The 21,702-nt window shown below is 42.0% G+C and overlaps 1 protein-coding gene across 7 annotated transcripts in view; it reads left to right on the top strand.

The window, feature by feature from the left end:
* GSAP (gamma-secretase activating protein) overlaps nucleotides 1-21,702 on the top strand; it is a 125,283-nt gene that overhangs the window by 36,369 nt on the left and 67,212 nt on the right. For 4 of the 7 annotated variants that reach the window (XM_055300959.1, XM_055300960.1, XM_055300958.1 and 1 more), the window contains exons 1-5: nucleotides 3,558-3,710; nucleotides 15,932-16,008; nucleotides 17,362-17,418; nucleotides 19,403-19,472; nucleotides 19,776-19,829. In XM_055300959.1, the coding sequence (XP_055156934.1) occupies nucleotides 3,602-3,710; nucleotides 15,932-16,008; nucleotides 17,362-17,418; nucleotides 19,403-19,472; nucleotides 19,776-19,829 (367 nt within the window). In that variant the 5' untranslated portion in view covers nucleotides 3,558-3,601. Of the gene's footprint in view, nucleotides 1-2,840; nucleotides 2,850-3,557; nucleotides 3,711-4,984; nucleotides 5,002-15,931; nucleotides 16,009-17,361; nucleotides 17,419-19,402; nucleotides 19,473-19,775; nucleotides 19,830-21,702 lie in introns of those variants that run through there. The other 3 variants (XM_055300965.1, XM_055300964.1, XM_055300963.1) reach the window with 3 other exon arrangements.

Below are 21,702 nucleotides of genomic sequence, written 5' to 3'. Positions count from 1 at the left end.
GCTGATTAATCATCCAACTCTTGGTTTTGGGGTCATGGGATGGAGCCCCACATTGGGCTCTGCATTCAGCGCAGAGTCTGCTTCAGATTCTCTCTCCCATTCACACTTTCTCTCAAATAAAAAATAAAATCTTAAAAAAATAAAAATAAAAATTACTATGGGGAGGCAGCCTTCTCAATATCTACATATGAAGCTGCCTTGTTGTAACTAAGTGCTGTAGCATCTTAGTTACAAAACTTAGATGATTATTTCCTGTGAAGTGCAGAGTAATTATTACCATTTAGATTCTAATGGGTATTTTGGTGACTTCTATTAATTTTCATGAAAAAATTCTCATAAATCAAAGGGTTACTCTCCAAAATGCAAGGTTTGGTTTTTTAATTGACGAACTTTTACTTAATTTCAACACATATGACTTTATTAATGCCAACATTCTTTTAGCACATTTACTGCTCCACTGAAGGTGAGTCTCAAACCTGGTCTCTTTAATCCTTTCCTTAGATATCTTGCAGTTTTATACTTTGGGATGTGATTTTTTAAATAGACCATTTTCTAATTCCTTCAAAATCAAATTGTAGAGCAAGCTCTGTCTCAGTTGGGAGAGTGGAGTAGAACTTTTCCTTATAACATCTCTGTTCAAGAAACTATTCTCATTTACAAGGGATTCACAACTCATATTTCCAATTCCTTTAGTTTCCTTCAACTCTAAAACTCCAGATGAAATTACAAAGAGCCGAAGCTATCGTGAAAAGGCATATGATCCAAGCTCTGTAATACCTCACTGTGGTCTCAGCAATCCACTCCAATCAGGGTGTGGGGTTTGGGGTAACTAGAGAAATGCACAGGCTGTAAGTTAAGAGTACTCTAATTCCATTCATTGGACATAATTAATGCAAACACCAGTAGCAGAGGACTTGTTCAGAGCCCAACTTTGTACTTAACTAGCTTTGCTGCTTTAGACCAGACATTCATTTCACCTTTTCAACCATCAAATTTCCTCATCTATAAAATAAAGGCCCTGATTGTTACAAGATCTTTAAGTCTCCAATTGTTTTTTTAAATTTTATTTGAGAGTGTTAAGAGAGGGAGCAGGAGCAGGGAGAGGGGTAGAGGGAGAAGCAGACTCCTCACTGAACAGGGAGCCCAAGGCAGGGCTAGATCTGTGACTGGGATCATGACCTGAGCCAAAGGCAGATGCTTAACCAGTTGAGCCACCCACGCACCCCTAAGTCTCCAGTTCTGTGCTGTGCTTCAATTTTAAGGAAGACAATGGTTTATTTCTAAAATCCCCAAGAAGCAGAAATATTTCTTCTTTACCCCAAAACCAATTCCATGGCTTAATAATTCTGTGAGGCAGCTTTCTTGTTTCCAGCTTTATTAAGGTATAAATGACAAATGAAAATGATATATATTTCAAGTGTACAACCTGATTTCATTTACATTTTGAAATGATTACCACAATCAAGTTAACACTTCCATCAGTGAAGCAGCCTTTTAAATAAAGAAGATATGACTGTCACCTGTCTTCTCTGGAGTTTAAGGATAATCCACCAGGGACTCCTGGGTGGCTCAGCGGTTGAGCACCTGCCTTCAGCCCGGGGAGAGATCCTGGAGACCCGGGATTGAGTTCTGCATCGGGCTCTCTGCGTGGAGCATGCTTCTCCCTCTGCCTGTGTCTCTTTAAATAAATAAATAAAATAAATAAATAAATAAATAACTTTTTTCTTTTAAAAGGATAATCCACCAGCACTCTTCTTCTATTAACCCTTCACAAATTTTAAGCCAGTAAGTCACCATTCACCAGTCTTCTCCTTAGTGAGTGATCTTGAAAGTTCAGCCATTCATGTACTACCTTCATGCTATGGGCATCATCTTTCTGGTTCTCTGCCTTGGTTATCATGTTCTCTATGTTCCTTCTTACTTAATTTTGGAGAGAATTTTTGTTTAATCACAGCTTGATGAGGACTATGAGGACTCTATCAGTCTTGCTTGGCAAAAACAGAGGTTAACTATGAAAAAAAAAAAAAAAAACCAACAACAACCCAGAAACCTACTAATTTTTAAAATAGGCCAGTAAAGACTTCATGACAAAGGCAACAAGCCTCACTTGGTATGAAACACTGAAACATTTGTTGTAGTAGCTGGCCATGACTTCCTCCCTTCCGTGCATGAGCAATGTTAGTAGCCTCATGAAACATTTCTGCTGAATCTTTATGCAATTTACAGGTAGGAGAATTTTCCTAGGTTTAGGGCAGTGAGTAATGGAGGTCAACCTGGAATCTCCCACGACCTCAACTGGAGAAACATGTCTCTAGGGCAAAATCAATGGTTTCTTTTACCTTTATTTAGAATAGTTTTCAAACCCTAGCAAGCCTAAGAATCACCCGAGGCTCTGGCTAAAAAAAAAGCTCATTTCTGGGCCTTGCCCAGGTCAAGACTAGAGCCTAGGAGTCCGCATCATCAAACAACTTCCCAGACGATTGCCGTGCAGGCAGTTTTCAGACCCTCACTTTGAGAAACACGTGCTAAGGCTTTCCTTGGTCTATTACTGTGTTAGCTCACTCTTCAATAACGTGAGTGCTTTTCCCGGCCTCTGGTAGGTGCCCCTGTAGCGGGATGTGCCAAGACTTAAGATTCAATATTCATGGCTCCAGGCAGTCTAGGACCGGCAGATGAAGCAGACTGGCAGCCTCGCTCTAGGAGCTCAGGGCTGGGAAGGCTTTGTGGATCCAGATCGGAAAGATCTGATGATTGATTGATCGATACTTTTTGAAAGGCGGGTGGAATCGGAGGGATTCTGCAAGTCAGGCCTGCGTGGAGCTGAAGCTGTAGGCGCAGAGGCTGGAAAGGTCAGTCAAGTCGCAGGCACTTTCTCCTCGGGCGGTCAGCTGTGACTCGAGGTCTTCATCGCGGCGACGTGGGGACAGTCTTGTTTTAGGGAGAGTAGTGAGGCGGTGTGGATGCTCCAGGTGGACGGGCTGTGGCGGGGCCAGAGGCGCGACCACCCTCACACCCTGAGCGCGGGGTGGGAGGCAGCTGGGCGGCCCGACTGGCCCCGGGTTAGGCCCCGGGTTCTCCGTGGGGCGGACGAGCGGCTGCCCGGAGGCCGCGGGGGAGTCCTGGACGACTCCGCGTCGTGAGAGCCCCTGGGAAGGGCTCGCCCATTGCCTGGGGCAGGAGGGGGCCCGCTGGGTCCCCCGAGGAGAGGAGCCGTCCTCGCGGGCTCCCCTTCCCCCCGCCGCGGGCCCCGGAGCACCGGCCTCGCCCAGGGCTCTCCTGCCGGGGCGCACCGACCGAGAGACCGAGCGTTAAAAGAAACAAGCCCCGCGGCCCCACGTACGCAGCGCGGCCCCGCGCCCGGCGGGTTGGCGGCCTCGGCGCGAGCGGCCCGGGCCCCGCGGGAAGGCGCTCGGCTCCCCGGGAGGAGGGCGGGGAGGGGCGGGGCGGGGCGGGGGGAGGCGCGGGCGCCGGGCCGCCGGGGTGGGGGGGGCGGGGGAGGAGCGGGCGCCGGGCCGCCGGGGTGGGGGGGCGGGGGGCCGGGCGCGCGGAGGGCCGGGCATGCCGGCGTTGCGGGCTGCGCCTCGGCGGGCCGCGTCGGGCGATGGCGCTGCGCCTGGTCTGCGACTTCGACCTCCGGAAGGACGTGCTCCCGGGGCTGCGGGCGCGGCGGGCGGCGTCGTTGGCCTCGGGGGCCCGAGGCGGCGGCCCAGGTGCGGGGGCGCGGGGGCGCGCGGGGGCGCGGGCGCGGCGGGGGCGGGGGCGGGCCGAGGTCGGAGGGCGCCCGGCCGGGGCGCGCGGCTGCTGGTAGCGAGGCCGCCAGCCCGGGGCCCGCGTCGCCGCTCGGGGTCACCACCAGGGCGAGGGGGGGTGCGGGGGCTGCGACGGGGCCCCCGCCGGCGACGGCTCCTCACCTGGGGGCTCGGCCCCCGCGGGGCTCCCGCAGCGTGGCTCGGGGCCAGCCGGCACCCCCCCAAGATGCCCAGCAGCTGCGCCGTTTGTCCTGCGGGTTGTGAGGCGTGTCCGAGGGAACAGCGTCGGTGACTTGGGGGACACGCCCCTGCAGCAGATGCGAGGCGCGAGGGGCAGGGGGGCTGCTCCCGGGCTGTGAGCCGCCTAGGGCCTGCCGCTCCGCAGAGGCGTCGAGGCCGCCCCCACCCCGGCACGCCCCTCCAGCGGGACGCACCCCCGGGACGCCCCCACCCCGGGAGGCCCCCACTCCGGGACATCCCCACCCCGGGACGCCCGCACCCCAGGACACCCCTCCAGCAGGACACCCTCACCCCAGGACGCCCCCACCCGGGACACCGTTACCCCAGGACGCCCCCCACACCGGGACATCCCCACCCCGGGACGCCCCCACTCGGGACGCCCCCACCCCGGGACGCCCCCACCCGGGACATCCCCACCCCGGGACACCCCTCACCCGGGACACCCCTCACCCGGGACGCCCCCACCCCGGGACGCCCCTCCAGCGGGACAGGCGTGAGGCCTCCCCCCATCCCACCCCCGCCTCCAGCCTCCTCGGGTCACTGGGGCACCTTCTTCACACTGGGGGCGCTGGGTCTAATCTGTCACAAAGTTACTTCTTTTTGGCTTCGATGAGGGAGCGAACAGTGACATTTGAACTTTTCCAGCATTAATCGAAATTTGAAGTCGGGGAACGCTGTGATAGCGCACATCTTTTGTTTTCCTTTTAGAGAAGTTTGCTGTAAATAATGATGCTTCTCAAGGCTTAAACTGGGCCCCGGAGCTTCCCCCACCCCAGCCGCCACGCACGTGGGAGCCTTCACCTCCACGTGTGCGCGCCCCCTGCCTCACCCCTGCGCTTTTCCTTAAGCTCCGCAGCGCCCCCCCCCCCCCCAAGGCTGTGTTTTGGAAGGGTTTACCCTCCGAGCTACAAGTTCTCGCCCTTGAACTCTGCTGGAAGTTTCCGCTGCCTGCCTTCTACCTTCACACCGTCCTATGGCTTTAGCAGAACTCTTCGTAGGGTTGCGTGTCTTGGTATGTTGGTTATTGGTTCCAAATAAGGAGTCCTGGTAGCTCAAGGCTTGGGTTTGCTGTAGTGTCCTAATTAGTAAAGTTTTGCTTTAATTTAAGTCTCCTAAAGAGGTTTTTTGGTTTTGAGATTTTCCTTATGTATTCAAGAGACACAGGCAGAGGGAGAAGCAGGCTCCATGCAGGGGGCCCGACGCGGGACTCGACCCCAGGGTCACGCCCTGAGCTGAAGGCAGACGCCCAGCTGCTGAGCCACCCAGGCGTCCCTACTAAAGAGTTTTTGAAGGTTTAAGCTTTTTAAAATACACTGGCCTGCTTTCCACCACAAAATAGTCCTTTGGCCAAGTCTTCAGGTCATAGAGCTAAATGGCAGGTGTCTGCAAATGAAAAATTAGGTGAAGTGTGAAATGCCACAGTTGTACATTTCAATAATAAGTGTTGTGATTGAAAAGTTCTACGTGAAAAAAAAAAAGAAAAAGAAAAGTTCTACGTGAACCAGTTAGGCTTTAGCTTCCTGGGCCTTTCACTCATCTGTGAAGAAGCATAAGCTTGTGTGTTGACATTCCGCTAAACAGCAGATGAACTTAGGTCCTCAGCAGATAAACCTGCTAGAAATACCAGCTTTTTTCTAATTTCGGTAGTATTTCGCTCTTTGCAGAGCACCTTGGCAAGATGATTAGCCCTGTCAGGCTAAGAGAATTGTTCCTCCTGATGATCACCAGTGGGTGGTAGCTCAAAAGAACACGGTTAATTCCTTTTCTATAGTTGGTAGCACTGGCAGGGCAATCTGGGATTCTATTTTATGTCTAGCATGGCTGTGACTCCACACATTTGGCAAATTATTTTCCATTCAAAGCCTCAGCTTTTCAAATGTAAATTATAAGTAATTATACCATTGTAATGTCTCCTCTCTGCACATTTGCTATCTAGATTTGAAGCCTTAATATTTTCACATCAACAGATACAATTGAAGATTTTTTAGCGATGCTAAGTAATACTAAGTATGACATATTCCTGGCAAAATAGCCAGGGAGCTGGGCTAAGTTCGCCCTGGAAATTCAGCACCTGTGAGGTAGTATTTTAATCAAGCAGGGTTTAAAGAGTAAGGAGGCCAGATTTGGTTACTATACATGCTTCTGGTTCGGAGTTGAACTTTGGGAAAATGATCTCTCTCCTGCAATAAATGGAAAAAATATTTCTTTTAAAAATTAAAATGATGGGGCATCTGGGTGTCTCAGCGGTTGAGCGTCTGCCTTTGGCTCAGGTTGTGATCCCGGGGCCCCGGGATCCAGTCCCACATCGGGCCTCCTGCGGGGTACCTGCTTCTCCCTCTGCCTGTGTCTCTGCCTCTCTGTGTGTGTCTCTCATGAATAAATAAAATCTTAAAAAATTTTTTTTAATAAAAATAAAAACTAAAATGATATAGCAAAGAAAACTTTGACACCTGTAAGCTATAAAAAACAAAAACCAAAATCGTGTACCCACCTTTAAGTGGGCAGTCTGGGTGGCTCAGCAGTTTAGCACCGCCTTCGGCCCAGGTTGTGATCCTGGGGTTCCGGGTTTGAGTCCCACGTCGGGCTCCCTGCATGGAGCCTGCTTCTCTCTCTGCCTGTGTCTCTGCCTTGCTCTCTCTCTCTCTCACTTTGTGTCTCTCATGAATAAATAAAATCTTAAAAAAATAGAACAGTATCAGGGGCGCCTGGGTAGCTCAGTTGGTTGAGAGTCCGACTCTTGATTTCAGCTCAGATCATGATCTCAGGGTCATAAGATGGAGCTTTGAGTTGGGCTCCACACTCCGTGTAGAGTCTGCTTGAGTTTCTCTCTCCCTGCCCCTCTCCACTTGTGCACATCCACATTCTCTCCAATCAGTCAATCTTAAGAAAATAATATCAAGCCTTCAAAGGCTTGATAGGCTTTTGCATCTCCCAATCTGATCCTATTTCTCTATCCTTCATCTCCCAGTGGTAACAGCCATTTAAACTTTGATCTTATTTGTAGTTTTAACCTATATGTATATCTCTCTGTGCAAAATACCACTTGGTCTTGCTTGTTTGTGAATTTTAAATGAAAGAATATTATTTTCTAGTTTGCTTTTGCTCCTTCTCAGTATCCACGTTGACTGCTGTAGGTCATTAACTTTCACTGATGTGTAGTATTCCATTGTGTGAATATACAACAATATGGTGACCATGGAGATGTACTGCTTAGATTTCCTTTCAAGGAAGAGCTTATCCCAAGTGCTCTCAGGTGGTCAGTAGATAACATTTCAGCTGTTAGCCCCTTCAGGGATGGCCTCCACAGAGGACTTTCTCGCCCGGTGTCAGGACATTTTGGGTGTGGCTCACATTTAATTAGGGATTGAAGTGGGGTATAAAGGCCTGGCCATTTTGACTCAACACAGAACAACTTTGACAACCCATTTCAGTACGAGAGACTCTCCCATGGGGGATTCCAACGTTACCCGAGGTTACTGCCTCTTGACTTCGCCCACTTCCTCCAACAGGTATTAATCCCATTTCACTAAACATTCCCTGGTAAATACCCTGGATACTAACCTGTCTCACGGTGCTTCTGAACTTGGCTTATCCTTTTTCTAGTGGTGATATTTGGGAAGTTTCTGGGGTTTGCTATTACAGCCAGTGCTTTCACTCACTTCCTGGTGCATGTCTCCTGGTCGACACATGTACACGTTTCTCCAGGATAGATGTCTAACTGGAGTTTCTGAGTCAAAGGTTATGTACATCTTCACTTTTCCTGGGTAGTGCCCAATTGTTTTCCAAAGCTGTGGTACTTATTAACAATCCCGTTTGTGGTGTAGAAGTGTTTTTGTACTCCATATCCTCACAGACTCTTGATATTTCCACATTTAAATTTTTGTCGAATGGGTGAGTCTAAATGTTACTGCATTGTGGTCTGAGGTTTAGCATCTTTCTATATTTATCGACCTTTCAAGTTTCCCCTTTTACGAGATGTCTGTTCATCCCGTCCATTTTTCTATTGTGGTTTGTTTTTTATATTGGTTTTTAAGAGTTCTTTATTCTGGATCCTAAGCCTTTGTTCATGGTATATATTGCAAATATTTCTTTCCTCTCACCCTGTTTCTTTCAGTTAGTAATGGGGTGCCTTTGATAAAGGAGTGTATTTATTTATTTATTTATTTATTTATTTATTTATTTATTTATTTATTTTAAATTTATTTATGATAGTCACACACAGAGAGAGAGAGAGAGAGAGGCAGAGACACAGGCAGAGGGAGAAGCAGGCTCCATGCACCGGGAGCCCGACGTGCGATTTGATCCCGGGTCTCCAGGATCGCGCCCTGGGCCAAAGGCAGGCACCAAACCGCTGCGCCACCCAGGGATCCCAAAGGAGTATTTTTAATTTTAATGTAGCCTAATTTCTGAGTCTTTTCCTTTTTGGTTGTGCTTTTTTGAATATTTTAAGCAATTCTCTCCTATTTAGAGGTCACGAAGACATTTTCAAATTAACTTCTAAAAATTTTGCTCTTTGCATTTTGTTTTTTATTCCATCAGGAATTTCCTTTTGTGTGTGACATGAGTTAGTAATCAAACGGGACACAAGAGCCTTCAAAAGTCTTGATATTGTTCTATTTTTAAGCTGGGTGTGGGTAAATGGTTTTGTTTCATTGTTATATATAAACTTACATGTGTCAAAATATTCTTTTGTAAATTGTATTGGTTTTCTATATTAATAGTTCTCATATTACTAACCAGGTAACTCTACCTCTTCTCAATGACAGCAAAACCATTTCTGTCACATATCAAGTTTCCACATATGTGTGGGTCTCCTTTCTTGGGTTCTAATTTTGTTCCTTTTGTCAACTTAAGAGGAAAGCATCTTAACTGTCTTTATGATAAGTCTTAATAACTGGTAGAGTAAGCCTGTGCACCTTGTCAGTCGTCAGGACCATCTCTGCTATCCTATGCCCTTTTCTCTCTAACATACATGTATTTTGGAATCTGCCTATCAGATTTGACCAAAAAGTCTGTTGGAATTTTGATTTGAGTTGCAGTGAATCTAGACATCAACTTTGGGAGAATCAGCATCTTTACCATATTAAATCTTACAACTATGAGTCAAGTATAATTTAATATTTATTTAGATCCTCTTTATGACTCTTAATAAGTTTTAGAACTTCTTCCATGAAAGTCCTACACACTTTTTGCTAGATTTATCTCTAGATTGTTATTTTATGTTGCTTCCATAAATGGCACACTTAAAAACATCACATGTTCTAGCTGTTATTGGTATATAGCAATGCCATAGATTTTATATATTAATTTTTTATCCAGTGCTTAATCTCCTATTGCAATGTATCACTTTCAAGAAAGTAAGAAAAAAGTCTGTGGAATGCAAATTGTCTAAGGTTTAAGTGTCATATGTGTTTAGGACCAGAAAGGATGTAGATTTTCTGGTCTATATTGTCTGCTTTGATTACTCTTGGACCTATGATACACCAGATTGCTTCATCTTTCAAAAACTGTCATCATTCATCTTTACTAGGGAAGCGATGTATTTTATCAGGTGACTGATACAAGAGTAATGTTTTTCTGTTGCCTCCTGTATACCGTCCCCACTGACCAATTGTGGGGGCCTGGCACTGACATGTTGTTTTTATTCATTGTTTCAGGATTCTCTTGCTACTGTCTTTTTTTCACTTTCCCTCCTCCTACCTTTCTAGCCTCCTTTTCTACTTCTCATATTTTTTGTTGCTTCTTAACTCATCACCCCATCCTTGCTTTTTTTCATTCTATTCAGAATATGGGTGTAAATCATATAATGATATTCACTATATAAGTTTAGGAATTATAATATCTGGTAATGTTGAGCCATGGACTTATGTAAATTATTTACAGAATAGATATGTCATGGGTATAATCCTATTTTAGCACCTCCTGATCTATATATTAGGAATTAATTCCAATTTTTGTATAAGACTGTGAGACCACTCTCCCCACCTGCACTCTTCCTACTATGGTCATTGGAAGACAAGAAATATTTTTATCTGGTTTTTGTCTCAAAGTAGTTAGGAACAAAATTTACACTTTTGGCAAACCTCTTCCTATAAAGCGAAATCTCTTGTATTTGGCAAAGATCTTAAAATGGACAAGAGTATCTGACAAACAAGCTCTAATTTTACATGAGCTGTGACTTACCAACATCTTTAGTATTGGAGTACTGTCCTTTTTTTAAATAGGTTTACTTATGCACGTATCTACATTTTTTCTTCATGAGCTCTGAGGACACTGAACTGTAAAATTAAACCACATTTCCTCATTTGAATTGCTAAACTTCCTCCTCTGGACTTTCCAGTGATGAACTACTGGGAGAAGAGTCAGAATGAATAAGCAAAGAGGTGATTGAATACTTTTTTTAAAAGAGTGTGTCTAAACCATGAGCAACTAACCCAGGGAGGAAGGGCTGATAGGCTAATAGTGTGTGGTGAGACACTGGTCTCTGGATTTCCAACATTGCCAAATTTGTCTAATTCAAATGTCCTTGAGATGAGAATCATGTACTTCAGGATTATTTTAAGACTACAGTTATGGGATCCCTGGGTGGCGCAGCGGTTTGGCGCCTGCCTTTGGCCCAGAGCGCGATCCTGGAGACCCGGGATCGAATCCCACGTCAGGCTCCCGGTGCATGGAGCCTGCTTCTCCCTCTGCCTATGTCTCTGCCTCTCTCTCTCTCTCTGTGACTATCATAAATAAATAAAAATTATTTAAAAAAAAAGACTACAGTTATTACTACCTAACAGATCCACGAAGGCATTATCTTTATTATTTATTTCAACTTGGTCTATCATGGTTACATTATAAGCTAGTCCCGGAAATGCTATCTAATGACTATTGTTTAATATGTAATATGAATATGTAACCCAGTGGTTCTCAACCCTGACTGCACATTAGAATCACATGGGGAGGGATCCCTGGGTGGCGCAGCGGTTTGGCACCTGCCTTTGGCCCAGGGCACGATCCTGGAGACCCGGGATCGAGTCCCACGTCGGGCTCCCGGTGCATGGAGCCTGCTTCTCCCTCTGCCTGTGTCTCTGCCTCTCTCTTTCTCTCTGTGACTATCATAAATAAATAAAAATTAAAAAAAGAATCACATGGGGAATTTAAAACACACACACCTTGGAGACTGGGCTTCTCACCAGTGCAGGAAAATCAAGATATTTGGGTAGGTCTTGGACATCTAGGTACTTTTAAAAGCTTCTCCCTAATCATTCTAACCCAAAGCCAGGGTTGGGAACCACTGGTTTAATGAAACAGGCATATATAATTTGTTGTCATCTGTACTTGGGGATTTTTTTCTCTTAATTGTTAGTGTTTTGAAAATAGATGTGCTTTTGCGAGTAAATTGAACTTTCTTAGCAAGATTTCTTGTAAAGGAGTTTCTTATCTTAGCTGAAACCTTTTAAGTGTACTTTCGAGAGGGTCTCTCCCAGTATCCCTATAATCTTTAAAGAAAAAAAATACTTCTCAAAATATTGACATATTGCATTCCAGAAGTTTTGAGTCATGTGCAGGATGAACAGAAACTCCCTGAAATTCTCTTGAGATGTCTACTAAGGCTACCTTAAAGGATTTTTCAGTAATTATCCCTTGTCTCATTGTAAGCATGATATGGGAAGCTTAGTTCATTCTGTTCACCTTTTTCTTGGTTTGAGATTAGTTTGTGCCACTTTTTTCTACATGATATTGGCCAAGCATCTGAACCTCACTAAAAATTGTTTTCTTAATACAGCAGCCTATAATTCCTGACACAGTGTGGATGAGATAGAAATAAATTTGTAAGTTGTTAAGTGCTATTTAGCAGTAAGTTATTGAATCATTATTGTCCTAAGAGACTAGGTGATTATTTTTCATCAGTGGAAAGTGTGTCTGACAGCTCAATAAACATCGAAAAGTATATATGCTGGTATTAAAATAAAAACAGCACTTCCCCCCTCTCCCTTTACTCCACTCCTAGAAGATCCAGGCAGCTTCTTTCTGTGAAGGATGGAGAAGAAGATGTCAGGATGATTCCTAAATTTTCTATGAAATCTGCTCTTTGTCTTTTGAAATGTTTTCCACCCCCAATTCCAGTGCAGGGGTCCAGGTCACCAATTATCTTTGTTTTTTATCCTGTTTTCTTTCTTTCTTTACTTTCTTTTTCTTTTCTTTTTTTTCTTTCTTTCTTTTCTTTCTTTCTTTCCTTTCTTTCTTTCTTTCCTTTCTTTTCTTTCTTTCTTTTCTTTCTTTCTTGGAGGAGCAGACAGAGTAGGAGAGACAGAGAATCTTAAGCAGGTTCCACGCCCAGCACAGAGCCTGATGCAAGGCTCTATCTCACAACCCTGAGATCATGACCTGAGCCAAAATCAAGAGTTGGTTGCTTAACTGACAGCTTCCCAGGTGTCCCCTATTTTTTTCTTTTAAATCAGGAATGCAAAGTGAAGTTTGCTCTGAGTTATAGGATAGTTTGCATATGTTTTATCTGAATATTGGACCTTGTCATATTCAACACAGTATTTTAACATCTAAAGCATTATTCATGTATGGGGAAAATGAGTCAAGTTTAATCAATTTAATTTTGAGGAAATTGGGGAAATATGCATTTCTCTCCGGTTAATGATGATAATTATCAAAGCTGCATCTACTAATGTGTAAACCCTTTAATTGTAGAATTGAGAGAAATATACTAAATTTTTCGCTGAAAGTTGATGGTCAATTAACTTACAAGTTAAATGTTTTTGTTTTTTAAGATTTTATTTATTTATTCATGAGAGACACAGAGAGAGAGGCAGAGACATAGGCAGAGGGAGAAGCAGGCTTCATGCAGAGAGCCCAATGTGGGACTTGATCCCTGAACTCCAGGATCACGCCTGAGCAGAAGGCAGATGATCAACCGCTGAGCCACCCAGGCGTCCCACAAGTCAAATGTTTTGTGTAAAGAATTTTCTCTCTCTCTCTCTCTCTCTTTAAAGATTTTATTTATTTATTAGAGAGAGAGAGAGAACACAAGCAGGGAGGAGGGGCAGAGGGAGAGGGAGAAGCAGACCCTCCCTCCCCACCCTGCTAATCAGGGAGCCCAAATCAGGGCTCAATCCCAAGACCCTGGGATCATGATCTGAGCCAAAGGCAGCCGCTTAACTGACTGAGCCACCCAGGTGCCCCAAGAATCTTTTTATCTTTAAGTCAAAATATGGCTTTCATACAGATAAGTACACAAATCACAAGTGCATAGCTCAGTTGATTTTCACAAAGTGAAACTCACCCATGTAACTAGCACTCAGAGCAGGAAAGAGAAATTTAATAGAACCGCAAAGGTCTCCTTCATGCTCCTTTCCAGCAGTCACTCATCTAGCACCATAGATTCATTTTGCCTGCTTTTGAAACTCATACATAAATTAAATCATATAGTTTATACCTTTCTTGGGAGGGGGAACAACCTGGGCTTCTTTTGCTCAGTTATTTATATTGTACATTATAGCAAGTTATTCATTATGATTATTGTACAATAGTCCATTGTTTGGATATCCCACAATATATTTATTCTTGATGGATATTTTGGGTTCCCAGTTTGGCTATTATGAATCATAGTGCTATAGAAATTGTGTCATTTGTCAAAATATGTGCATATATCCGTTGCAATATATGTACAATTCCTGAGCCATATATGTTCAGCTTCAGTAGCTACTGCAAATTTTCCAATCTACATTCTTGTTAACAGTGTATGAGAGTTTCAGTTGCTTCACATTTCTTGGCATCATATAATATTAAAACAATAAGGGTTTGTATTGTAATCTTTAGGGTAACTAATAAAAGAATAGCAAAAGAATGTATAATTGACAATAAGTAGGAGAATGAATTAATATGATTTTTGATTAAGCCAGAGGAAGGCAAGAAAAAACAATTGAGTCACATGGAATATAAATAGTAATATAATTGATAAAAATCCAAAATATCAGTGATTAAATGTAAATAGACTATTCTAAAGGATATTGCTTGTGTGTGTGTGTGTTTTTAAAGATTTTATTTATTTATTTGTGAGAGACAGAGAGGGAGAGGCAGAGACACAGACAGAGGGTGAAGCAGGCTCTCTTCAGGGAGCCTGATGCAGGACTCAATCCCAGGATCCCGGGATCACAACCTGAGCCAAAGGCAGACACTCAACCACTGAGCCACGCAGGTGCCCCATAAAAGATATTGCTTGGGGATCCCTGGGTGGCGCAGCGGTTTGGCGCCTGCCTTTGGCCCAGGGCGCGATCCTGGAGACCCGGGATCAAATCCCACGTCAGGCTCCTGGTGCATGGAGCCTGCTTCTCCCTCTGCCTATGTCTCTGCCTCTCTCTCTCTCTCTCTCTCTCTATCATTAAAAAAAAAAAGATATTGCTTGTAAGACTACAGATCTTAGATATAAGGACACAGGAAGAGTAATAATAAAAGAATAGGAAAAAACTGTGTAAGCACTAACCAAAGAAAGCTGATGTTGCTATACTGATATCAAAGTAATCTTAAAAGCAAAAAGAATTATTAAAAATAAAGGACATTTTGTAGTAAATGGTTAACTTGTCCAGCTCCTGGCTAAAAAGCTATGTGTGATTTTTCAGGTGTAACCATATGCAATTGCGAAAGCTTTACCTGGAAGGCCTCATAGGGGAAAGCCACCCTCCCCAAACCAGACTTGGTGAATAGCCAGTGCACTGTAGTTCCTGAAGGGAGTTGTAGACAAGACTCAGGGCCCCCTGGCTAGACATCATCGTATCCAAGGTTGCATTCTCAGCCCAGGTGCCTTCATTCAGGGGCCTCTTTATCAAAAGCCATCAGCAGAGACCTTCTGAAGTACCTCTGCTGAGACTACCTCAGTAGGAAAAGGGGGGGAACCTTGAAGATACTTCTTTTCCACTTTGACTCAGTACTTTTCCACTCTTAGGTCTTCTCCCTCTCCCTGCAGTGGTATGGACTCTCTGAGCCCCGGAGTCCTCACCACTGTAGGAGCCTTCTGTTGAGGGCTTCTTCAGCAGTGAGAGACTCCCCACCTCCCTGTTGATCTACCTGAACCCTCCACCAGCATGTCATTCCATGGGGGAAATGAACTGTGATGCTGGTGCCTTCTCTGGTATGGACTCTTGCTTATACTATCATAGCAAGTGTTAAAAGGCTTGACTATAAGTTATGTTTTTATCTTATTGCAATAATCAACTACTCAGACACCAGGCAGTTAGTTCTACTGAGTTCCTGATAGGTTAATCCACCAGGAAGCAATAACAGTTCTAAGTTTTTATGCCTCTAACAACATAGCTTCAAAATACTTAGAGCAAAAACTAATAGATAACTTAAAATTTATTGAAGTATAGCATACACACAGAAAAGTATATGGGTTAAGAGAGTATGGCTCAGTGAGTTATTGCCAAATGTGTTGGGTATATCGTATGGCCAACCCATACAGCATTACCAGCACCTCAGAAGGCTCCTTTGAGATACCTCCCAATTACTAATCCTTTCCTCTTTCCTAAAGGTCACTACTATTCTGACCTCTGACACAATAGATTAGTTTTGTCTTTTTTAAAACTCTATATAACAGAATCATCAGTATGTGTTCTTTCGTACTTGGCTTTCCACTAATATTTGTTAGATATGTTTTTAAACATTCCCTGTTGAGGCACCTGGGTGGCTCAGTTGGTTAAGCATCCAACTCTTGATTTCAGCTCAGGTCATGATCCCAGATCATGAAATTGAGCCCAGATCATGAAATTGAGCCCTGGGTTGGCCTCCATGCTGGCTGTGAAGCCTGTTTGAGATTCTCTCTCACTCTTCCTCTGTCCCTCTCCCTCACTCATGCACATGGTCTCTCTCTAAAAAAAATAATAAATTTAAAAGTAAATTTAAAAAATTCCCTGTTAAGTATTAACTTGCTATTATTATCATTTTAGGTATTTTAGAAGATAATTATGAGAGCTTACGTATACTGAATGTTGAAAGAAATGGAAATATTATTTATACGTATAAGGTATGTCTGTATTCTTTTTTATTGTGTAAGAAATAGAAATATTTGTACTATAAGGTATGTCCTTTTTTTATTGTGTAAGATATGTGTAACAGAATTTACTACTTTAACCATTTAAGTTTTTTTTTTTAACAGAATTTTATGCTATATCTTAGGGGTAATGAATAAGACTTGTTGGCACTTAACCTTTTACATGACTCTTTTATTTTGTGAGATTAAATAAGGTGATTGAAATTCAGTCTTAATGTTTTCTTTTTTTAAAATAAGAACCATATACAATGTCTGACACAGTGCTCAAATTTTTTAAGTGAACAGTTCCATTTTGCAGAGGGAAAAATGCTAAGTGAAAGATGTTTAACCCTAATTAAAATGTAAGGATTTATCTCAGAAAATATTAAATATAATTCCTCAACATCATCTGTTTAGACTTCAGTATGCTCAGACTTTTGAGGCATTATTGTTTTCAATGTTAAGTGTTCTAAGGAATGAAAATGTAGCTTTACTGATTAACTTTAATAGTGGAACATGAAAGAATAATTTCAGTGGCTAGCTTACTCTGCATATGTGTATTCTATTTATTTGCTAAAATGTTATTTTAAGTTGGGGCACTTGGCTGGCGCAGTCGGTGAAGCATGGGACTCTTGATCTTGGGGTTGTGAGTTTGAGCCCCATGTTGGGTATAGAGATTACTTTCATAAATAAAATATTTTTTAAAAAAGTAATTTTAAGTTGTATTCTATATGTGTGCTGCATTTAAAGAATTATATGATTCAAAAAGTTTTATTTACAGGAATATCATGGACTTGTTTTAGCCACTCCCAATCTCTATCGTATATTGTCTTAAAGAAATAAACCCAAGTACAGAAAGATTTGCTCCTTTGCTAGGTTCTACTACCTCCTAGAAAGGGTCCCCAGATTGAGCTGTACACTCTTTTTTTTTTTTTTAATTTTTATTTATTTTATGATAGTCACACACACACACACACACACACACACACACAGAGAGGCAGAGACATAGGCAGAGGGAGAAGCAGGCTCCATGCACCGGGAGCCCGACGTGGGATTCGATCCGGAGTCTCCAGATCGCGCCCTGGGCCAAAGGCAGGCGCCAAACCGCTGCGCCACCCAGGGATCCCTGAGCTGTACACTCTTAATCCATTTCACTCTTTAAGCCCATATTACTAGCTGACATAGGTTTGGTCCCTTTCTGACATGCTACCTTTAGCATGTACTTATTGGTAATACTGAGTACTTATTGGTAATATGGACTGAATTATTGCAGGTTTAAGATTAATAACATCCTAATTTCCTAATCAATGATATATAATACATATCTGGTGATTTTTTTTTTTTAAGGATGGTAAGGGAAATGTTGCCTTTGGATTATATGACTGCCGAACCAGACAAAATGAGGTAAAAAACCAAAACAAAACAAAACATAAATCTTAGATACTCATTAGTTATTGCTTTTAGAGTTTTTTCTTCTTTCTGCCTCCTTTTTGTAGTTACAGATTCTTATTTCATTTTCTAAAAATTTAGTTTTTCTTTCTTTGGCCTGCCTTCTCTCTTTTACCATCTCTTGATGCCATTATCTTTAAAGATAAATAAGTAAATGAAGTGTAAGGACTCCTGAACCAAAATATCACTTGAATCCTTTGAGATTTAAGCAAAGTTGGCTCAAATCAATTATCCAATATTCTGTAGGAATGTAGGAAGTTCAGTGTCTTCTAAGATTTGTGAGCTCCCAGAAGTTTAGGATCTCATAATGACCTCTGGTTATGAGTTCTGCTTCTCCTTAACCCTCATTTTTCTTGCTTCTCAGTGATCCAGATATAGAACTCAGCTTCCTTTTCTTAATTTTTCCCCACACCACCCACATAGGACATTGGTTGATATGACAAGCTTATCTAATTCTTGGTGCAAATGTGAGGGAGTCATTTTGTGTCTAGGTAAAAACAACTTACAAACATTAAGGGAGTAAGAAGTCTATAAATGTACACTGACACAGAAGGTTCTCCAAAATATACTGTTATGTGAAAAAAGCAAGTTGCCAGAATAATATATTTATGTTTTAAGAAAACTATACCATATATATATGTGTGTGTGTGTGTCTGTAAATATATATTAAAAACTTGTTTAAAAAAGATCTGGAGGCTATCGAGTAAATTACAAACATGTTTCCTTTTGGAAGGGAGTTCATATGGGGCGAGCATAGTGGAGAGCTTTGACTTTTTATTTGGTGGTGTTTCATGTTTTAAACACTGAGACTATGTTCATGTGTTATTTTATAATTAAAAGGGTAAAACACTAAAAGTTAACTGTATACATCCATGATTCTTCTTGTAAATTAGAATGCCTCAGAGCAGGAGTCCAAGGAAACCAAAATGTCTCACATGAATTCAGAGCCTCCTTATTCACTCAAAGTTCACTTTTTCTAATCAAGCATTTCATGACTTTTCAACATTTTTCATCAACTTTGGGCCATAGGATTTTAGTGTGTTCTCAGTGCTTTTTTTTTTTTTTTTAAATCTGAAGTACTAATTACCTTCCTAATACTCTCGCTATGAGTTGTTTTTTCTTAACCTATTCTCTATCGAGGTCTAAGACTCTTCATCTTTTCTTACCCTCTGAGGATATTCTAATAGAGTTTGCCTAATATAACTGTGATTGTCTTCATTTCCTCAATTTGCATATCATATCCTCCTTCTGCATGACCATTTTCATTTTCTTTAATATTTAATAAGGAAATAGAATCTTGCAACACTTCAAACAGCAAGAAAATTATTAAAAGGGCAAGTAAAAACAGAAGATTACTTTGCTAAGGCTCTGAATATGAGTTTTATAGGAGATGGGCTTGATAGTCTCTTAGACATAGTTAATGATATCATAGTTAAGTAACTTGATTAAAACTTTACTTGTTTCAATAATTATAATAGCTGACATCTAAGTGCTTATTAGGAGTGGCAGACATTGTAATAAGTGCTTTGTATGGATCATCTGACTTGATCCTTCTAAGGATTTCATGAAATAGGTATTATGATTTTTATTTTACTGATAGAATAGAAAAATGAATAACTTGTCCAAGGTTACACAGCTAGTAAGTAGCATCATTAGAATTTGATCCTACATCTAGCCTGTCTCCAGGGTCTAGGTTCTTAGCCACTAGATCATGTTGCCTCATGGTTAAGCTTCAGTGCCAACTATGGCCTACAGTTGGAAATTTCTTTCTTAAAAAAGAATCTGAAACTTATCAGTATGGATAGACTGGGTAATTGATGGTTCTTTAATAGAATGTCTTGCCACCATGATACCTGTTTCAGAGCTAACTGGGAATTTGAATTCTAAAATTGTTCTTTAATACAAAACTCCAAATTAAAAAATAACTTTGTTTTAATAGCATCTCTATACATTTGAGAAAGACTTGCACGTCATCAGTTGCTCTATCAACAGTGAGAGAACTTTGCTTGGTAAGTTGAATTCTTTTATTGCTACATGTCAAGAAGTAAACTACATTTGTTGAGTTTCAAAGTATTGGACCTTTGCAATATTTGACTATCCTATACCAATGATTTTCTGGGAAAAGATGCTCTTGGAAGATTAATTTCAAAATATAAAAGTCTACTTACAAAAAAATAATTTTTTTCTGCATTACCTTAATCATTCACTGACAGATTCTTGGAGCCCTTAACTTTTTTCAGGTATAAAGTGGTAAACTAATCAGCCACTGCATGGATTCTTTGTTAATGGATTATTTTTTCTTTTTTCATTAGCTGCAAGTTTAGTTCATTCTACTAAAGAAGGAAGAAAGAATGAGCTTCAACCAGGTATGACATTTTATTTTTTAGTGCCTATTGAAAGATGAAGATTTATTAACCACTAAGTCGAATTTAAAACATCTTTATGAATAGCTTTTATCTCAGAATGAAAAGGCAAAGGCCGTGTCAAGCATGAAAACGTTTTTTAAATTATTTTTTGAAGTAAACAAAGTACAGAAAATAATAGTGAATAGAAGTATTAGAAAGCAATTAGCACTTGCAGACAGAGCAATACTGAGGAAAAGTTAGAACCCTATGATCAGAAGCTGGTGTAAAAGGCTGGGAAGGGGGTGTTATTCCTTCAAGAATATCATTTTTTTTCTTACATCTGGTAAGCAGTTAACTGATACATAATATATTGTGAATAATCTACCAATTCTAAATAAAAATTCTCGTTTGTCAAGGCCCACTTTATAATTTATTGTCTTTGTAATATTCTTTCCTTCTTTTTAACATTCCATATCCCCCATCTGTCCAGAACTCAACAAGTAAGTGCATGGAGTGGGTCAGGCACTTTGCATGCCGCTGTGGATAAAATGTTATGCAAGACAGGTGTGGCAGTTGCCCTCATGGTGAGCTGTTGAGGCTGGTGTTGGGGGGGTGTGCCATGGGGCATCATCCCATCTTCAGTGGAGGGTAGTAAGCCCTGTCGGACCAGTTTTTCAATTTACTGAGAGAAGTATGGACCTTTACATAAAATTTTGTTAAATGTTGGCTCAAATGCTTTTAAAAAATTCTACTTGTTGCCCTTATTGCCTACTTATCTACTTATTGCCCTTATTAAAAATGCCTTGTTGGCCCTTATTCCTTTTAGCCTCAGGAATTCCTTATGCTGGTAAACCCAATAGAACCTATATTCCTTATGTGATGTTTACCAACTATGCCTAATTGTGCTGCAGAAAAAATGGTAATTATGTACATTATAAAATATATGTTCAAAAATATATATGTTCAGACCAACTTTATTTTAACTTTTATTAAATTGAATCCTGTTCAGGGGGTGCCTGGGTGACTCAGTCGGTTAAGTATCTGACTCTTGGTTTTGGCCCAGGTTGTGATCTCAGGGTCACACATCAGTCTCCGAGCTCAGCAGAGAGTCTGCTTGAGCAGCTCCCCCTCTCCCTCTGTCCATCCCCTCTGCACATTCTCCCTCCCTCCCTCTCTCTCTCTCTCTAAAATAAATATGTCTTAAAAAAAAATCCTATTCTGGTCTGCTTACTCAGTCTTTGAAGTTTTTTTTTTTTTTTAATTTTATTTATTTATTTATGATAGTCACAGAGGGAGAGAGAGAGAGGCGCAGAGACATAGGCAGAGGGAGAAGCAGGCTCCATGCACCGGGAGCCCGATGTGGGATTCGATCCTGGGTCTCTAGAATCGCGCCCTGGGCCAAAGGCAGGCGCCAAACCGCTGCGCCACCCAGGGATCCCAGTCTTTGAAGTTTGATACACCTCTAGTGAAATTATCTGATCACATCTTTAAGAATATCAGAATGGACATTTTTAAATATCATATTGGCTTCCTGATGTTTTATATCTTCTCAGCTCACCTTTTATGCCAGCTGCTGCGGTAAGAGCCAGATCTGCCCAGAGCTAATTTGACAGGCAGGGCCTTAACTCAGCCTCTCTGCCTGCTTCTCGTTTTTTTTTTTTTTTTTTTTTTTTTTTTTTTTTTTTTGCCCAGAGTCTTGGGAACATCTCTTCACTACTTGCACGTGTGCCACCTGGAAGTATGGTCAGAAAGGATTCCCAATAGGACAAGCCATGACCATGGAGGGGCCAGGTAGCTGAGGGGTAAATACTCCCCTTTCCATCCCTGAAGTGGATCATTCTGAGGTGTGCTCCATGCAGTCCCAAGGTGGTCATGAATTTGATAAGGTCCCCCT

This window comes from Nyctereutes procyonoides, unplaced genomic scaffold (genome assembly GCF_905146905.1).
Source record: "Nyctereutes procyonoides isolate TBG_1078 unplaced genomic scaffold, NYPRO_anot_genome, whole genome shotgun sequence".
Lineage (NCBI taxonomy): Eukaryota > Metazoa > Chordata > Mammalia > Carnivora > Canidae > Nyctereutes > Nyctereutes procyonoides.
This window is presented reverse-complemented; position numbering and strand designations above follow the sequence as displayed.